The 5,011-nt window shown below is 45.0% G+C and overlaps 1 protein-coding gene across 1 annotated transcript in view; it reads right to left on the bottom strand.

Moving 5' to 3' along the window:
* DSCR3 (DSCR3 arrestin fold containing) overlaps positions 1-5,011 on the bottom strand; it is a 59,433-nt gene that overhangs the window by 2,609 nt on the left and 51,813 nt on the right. The window contains exons 5-6 of the mRNA XM_023519592.1: positions 3,332-3,482; positions 2,925-3,077 (exon numbers count right to left, since the gene is read on the bottom strand). Of these exons, the coding sequence (XP_023375360.1) occupies positions 2,925-3,077; positions 3,332-3,482 (304 nt within the window). The remainder of the gene's footprint in view (positions 1-2,924; positions 3,078-3,331; positions 3,483-5,011) is intronic.

The following is a 5,011-nucleotide window of genomic DNA, read 5'->3' as shown; positions in this document are numbered from 1 at the left end:
AGCCCTGAGATATGGGCAGAAGAGCTTATATCCCTTATTGCAGAGGAAGATCCTCTGTGGTGGTAATGGGAGGAAAATGCCTCCCTCCCACTGATTCCTCAGAGAAGACTAATTCCAGTGGTGTTTTACTCCACAGGGAACTAGTGGAGTTTAACACCTCCCTAGAAATCTGTGTGTGATCTTAAGCGGGAGGCTCTCCCAGTGCAAGGCTCAGATTTCCCATTTCTCAAGGCTACCCTTAAGGTTAATAATAATAATAATAATAATAGGAGCTGATATGCTCACTCAGAGAAACTGCTGACATCTTTGTTCCTTCCCTCATCTTACCTCTGGGCAAAGAGACTCCAATAAAAGCAGAGTGGAGCAAACAGTCGCTGCCATTGCCGGAATCCCACAAACAGGCAAGGGACCCCTGAGCTCCCACTTTTAATTCTACTCTGTCTCACGTCTCTTTCTTTACCATCGTTTCTAACTCTGTATATCTTCAGTAGGTCGCCACCAGTTTCCACAGGTCTCAGCAGACCCTGCTCCTGGGACAGGACTCTAGGGGGGTGGGCAAAGGAGGTGTTGCCCTCTGCCCAAATACCAACCATGACAGGAGTCAGGCCCCAGCAGCACTGTCCTGGATCTTTTCTTTCTTTGTCATCACTCTGCTGTCTACTGCTCTGGACCCTTCCTACTACCATTCCCTCAAACTGTTCCTCCACCCATCACCCATCTTGCTGTGCCCTCTGGAAGGCAGGAGGCTATTAACAGGAGAGGACAGGGAACAGGCATGTTAGGGTGCTGGCACTAGTTTTCCTTCCCAGCAGAAAACACTTGACCAAACAAGTGTGTCAGGATGACGATTCTACCTACGCATGTGAATTCCCAGTCTCAGATTGACCATGCATCTGAGGTCACTCGTGGTCCACACCAGCACAGCTGAGGAGGAACATGCAGATGTGCTGAGCCCAGTGCAGGATGCAGTGCCTCCTCCTGACCTCCCTACCTAGAGGAAGCCAAGCCTTTTTGACTCACTGTTCCCCACCCTGAGACTTGGAGCATAACCTCAGCCAGCTTTGCCTGGTCTCAGCAGGGGCACAAGGGCACTGCAGCACTGATGGTTAACAGTTACCCTTGCTCCAAACTCCCCTCCACAGCTAAGGGGAACAGCAATCCCAGAGCCTAAGAAGAGACTGCAGCCACTCAAACAGTGATTACAGGTCACCGCTTTTCTGTAGAGACCTCCCAAACTAATAACATCTGACATTTTTCCAGTCTTAAACCATGCTACACTAGGGCACACGGACTCTTAATAGTGGAATGAGGCACTGTTTACGTGTAGAATCAGAGGTAGTGTGTTAAACACTATATGGATACTTTGTCAGATTTTCTGCCTCTGCAAAATTAGACGAATCTAATACAAATAACATGCAAAATGTTTAGCATAACAGACAAAAAAATTCTTTTGTACTTTTCTTACATTTGTGTAGGAAAACCAAGCTGAGAAATCAACAGACAAGATCCTCCACCTAAACTTGAGGTATTCTGAAGTAAATAATACAAACTTCAGAATAACACATGTAAAAGGAAAACCCACGTGATGCTTGTCACAGTGGGAGCAGTTCCAGGGTGGCACCTCAGGGCTGGTTAGAGGGCTGTGGCTGGGTGTGGAAATAGGGTTGAATATCAGGGACTCACTCTACATTTGACCTGGTACCTCTGGGTTTTATACTTTGGGTATATACTAATACTATTTGATTTGATAATAATCATACAGTTTTTGAGAATTGTGGCACCTTAGCTTTGGTCTAGTTCGACTGTCTACGGTGTCTTTCAGCAGACCTCGTCCTCTTGCCTGTTTGGTGAACAGCTGTATCTCCTGCCCTCTCTCCTAACTGACATACATATCCTGACTGGTAGGTTCTTGCTACAGTATAACAGTTTAACCACATAAATATTAAATTGTGCCTCAGGTGGCGTCTGTGGATCAGTGAGTAGGGCGCCAGTCCCATATACTGAAGGTGATGGGTTCAAACCCAGCCCCAGCCAAACTGCAACAAAAAAATAGCTGGGCAATGTGGCGGGCACCTGTAGTCCCAGCTACTTGGGAGGCTGAGGCAAGAGAATCACCTAAGCCCAAAAGTTGGAGGTTGCTGTGAGCTGTGATGCCACAACACTCTACTGAGGGTGACACAGTGAGAGTCTCTTTAAAAAAAAAATTGTGCCTCTACCCCATCGGGCTGCTCTAGGACATAAGACAAGGTGTCTTGGTCTTGCTCAGGTTGGTCTCAAACCCATGAGCGCAGGCAATCCACCTGCTTCAGCCTCCCAGAGTATTAGGATTACAAGTGTGAGCCACCACGCCTGGCCCAGTTTCCATTTCTTAATGAAGCAGGACGACAGCAGAGACAATCACCAAACGCCCACGTGTGTGGGATTTACCAGTGAGTTTCATGCACAAGGGAGAAAGTAGGACATGATTCAGAACATGTGGTTAAAGTACTTAGATACTGTTTCATGGAAAAATAACTCGTGCCATCCTAAGCTGGCAGAGCTCAAAGCATTCACGCACTCTGGGACTTTCACATATTCTGGATCTCCACTCTAAGGCCACCCTCTCAGTGAAGATGGCCTCACCATGCCCGTGCCTCTTATGCATGTTAGCTATCCTTACAGGACTCGATGTTACCTGCCCTAGCTTACGGTGACATGGGGACAGTCTGTGTCCCTACATTCCAAGGAGCCAGGACTGCTCAGGGATGTCTCCTCAATGGTTGGCACAACACCTTCCTGATGAGGTTTTGCTGAGCAACTGAAAGACAGATTCCTGCATGCTGTGTGACCACAGCAGGTCCTGGTACCAAGAGGCCCTTCCTGACGGCCCCACCTTTCACAGAATCCTAGCTGGCCCATGAGGGATGGAGCTGAACACAGCTTACCCACTTTGAAGTTGGTGGTCTCCAGTGTAGGGCAGGTGAACAGCCTGGGGAAGACCATGTATATGGGGACAGAGAGGCTCCTACAAACATCCCCATCAGCGATCTGGATATTCTGGATCTCTGTAGCATCACGGGCATAGCCTTCTGCACACCCTGAGAAGGGAGAAAATGGCACATGCTTAGGAAACAGCAACAGTCAGAACAAGCTAACACTGAGGCCCTCTATCAATACACTCATCTACTTTTCTATTTTGGTCTATAGGATTGTGTAGAGTTCCCTTCCCTTCCAAATTTCATTTTCCTCAAACATATTTATTGGGACAAAGAGACACGCTTTCTTTCTTCCCCTCACACCCTCTTAACTGCTGACTGTGTGGGAGGCAGAGCCACCCGAGACAGGTCCTCACCACAGGTCTCCACGCGCACCAGCTGTAGCTCTATGCTCCTGACGGCAGCCTCTGAGCTCTCCACCACCAGCTCTCCTGTGAGAGGCTGCGTGATGACACAGTTCGTTGAATTGAGATGTCCTCTAATGAGAAATTTGGGGAGTGAGGCTCTCTAAAACAAAATGAAAACAAATACCTCAGAAACAGAAGGAAAAAGGAAAAATTATTCACTAGTTACTTTGGTACAAGCAAAAACTGGAAACAAAGTTGGGTTACATGATCCACTTGGACTCTGTTTTACAAGCAGGGAGAAACAAACGTACTTACATCTTTCTGGATATTAACAGACTGACTGATTCAACTCTACATGTATGTAAGGCACCTAACTACACTTCTTTACAGAATGACCAGGCAGCTCAGAGAATTCCTAGTTGCCTAGACTGAGATGTGGACAGCTCCTTTACTAAACAGTAAGACATCAAAAAATAAAGTCTGAGGAGTTAAAACTGGATAACCACATGTAAAAGACTGAAAAACCTACACCTTTCACTACTTACAAGAATTGACTTAAGATGGATAAAAGATTTAAATCTAGGACATAAAAATGATAAAAATCCTAGAAGAAAACATGAGAAAAATGCTTAAGGATGTTGGCCTCGGGAAAGAGTTTATGAAGTCGACTTCACTGACAATCACAAGAACAACAAAAATAAACAAATGGGACTTAAGTTAAAAAGCTTCTGCACAGCTAAGGACACAACAATTAAAGCAAACAGACAATCTTCAAAATAGGAAAAGATATTTTCAGATATGTTACAAATCTGACAAAGGGTTAGTAACCAGAATCTACAGAGAACTCAAATGAATCAACAAAAAAAGTACAAACAATCCCATCTGTCAATGGGCAAGAGATATGAATGTAGGACAGAGGAATGGCTAACAAACGTATGAAAAAAATGCTCATAGTCCCTAATCATCAGAAGAGTGCATATTAAAACCAACCTGAGATCAATCATCTAACCCCAGTGAGAAGAGCCCACATCACCAAGTCCCAAAGCTGCAGATGCTGGTGTGGATGTGGAGAAAAGGAAACACTTCTACACTGCTGGTGGGACTGCAAACTAATACAGCCTCTTTGGAAAGAAGTATGGAGTTCCTCAAAGAACTCAAAACAGACCTTCCGTTTGACCCTGCAATCCCATTACTAGGCATCGACTCAGAAGAAGAAATACCATTTTATCATAAGGACATCTGCACTAGATTGTTTATCACAGCTCAATTTACAATTGCCAAGATGTGGAAACAACCTAAATGCCTATCAACCCAGGAATGGATTAACAAGCTGTGGTATATGTATATTATGGAATATTACCCAGCCATAAAAGGTGGAGACTTTATATTTGTGTATTAACCTGGATGGAGTTGAAACACATTCTTCTTAGTAAAGTATCACAAGAATGGAGAAGCAAGTGTCCAATGTACTCAATGCTAGTAGGAAGGCAGTTGAGGATCTAATATACACCCACACAAGAGAAAAACTCAATTCAATTCAAGATGGGGAAGGGAGGAGGAGGGGATAGTTGTGCTCCCACTTAATGGGCATAATATAAGGGTATATGGCACACCTCTTGGGTGTGGGACACAACTACAACAGGGACTCTGCCTAACAAATGCAAATATTGCAACCTAAGTGTTTATATC

Source organism: Otolemur garnettii, unplaced genomic scaffold (assembly GCF_000181295.1).
Source record: "Otolemur garnettii isolate 467f Iridium unplaced genomic scaffold, OtoGar3 scaffold00180, whole genome shotgun sequence".
Lineage (NCBI taxonomy): Eukaryota > Metazoa > Chordata > Mammalia > Primates > Galagidae > Otolemur > Otolemur garnettii.
The sequence above is the reverse complement of the archived record's forward strand: the minus strand, read 5'-3'. Positions and strand labels throughout refer to the sequence as shown.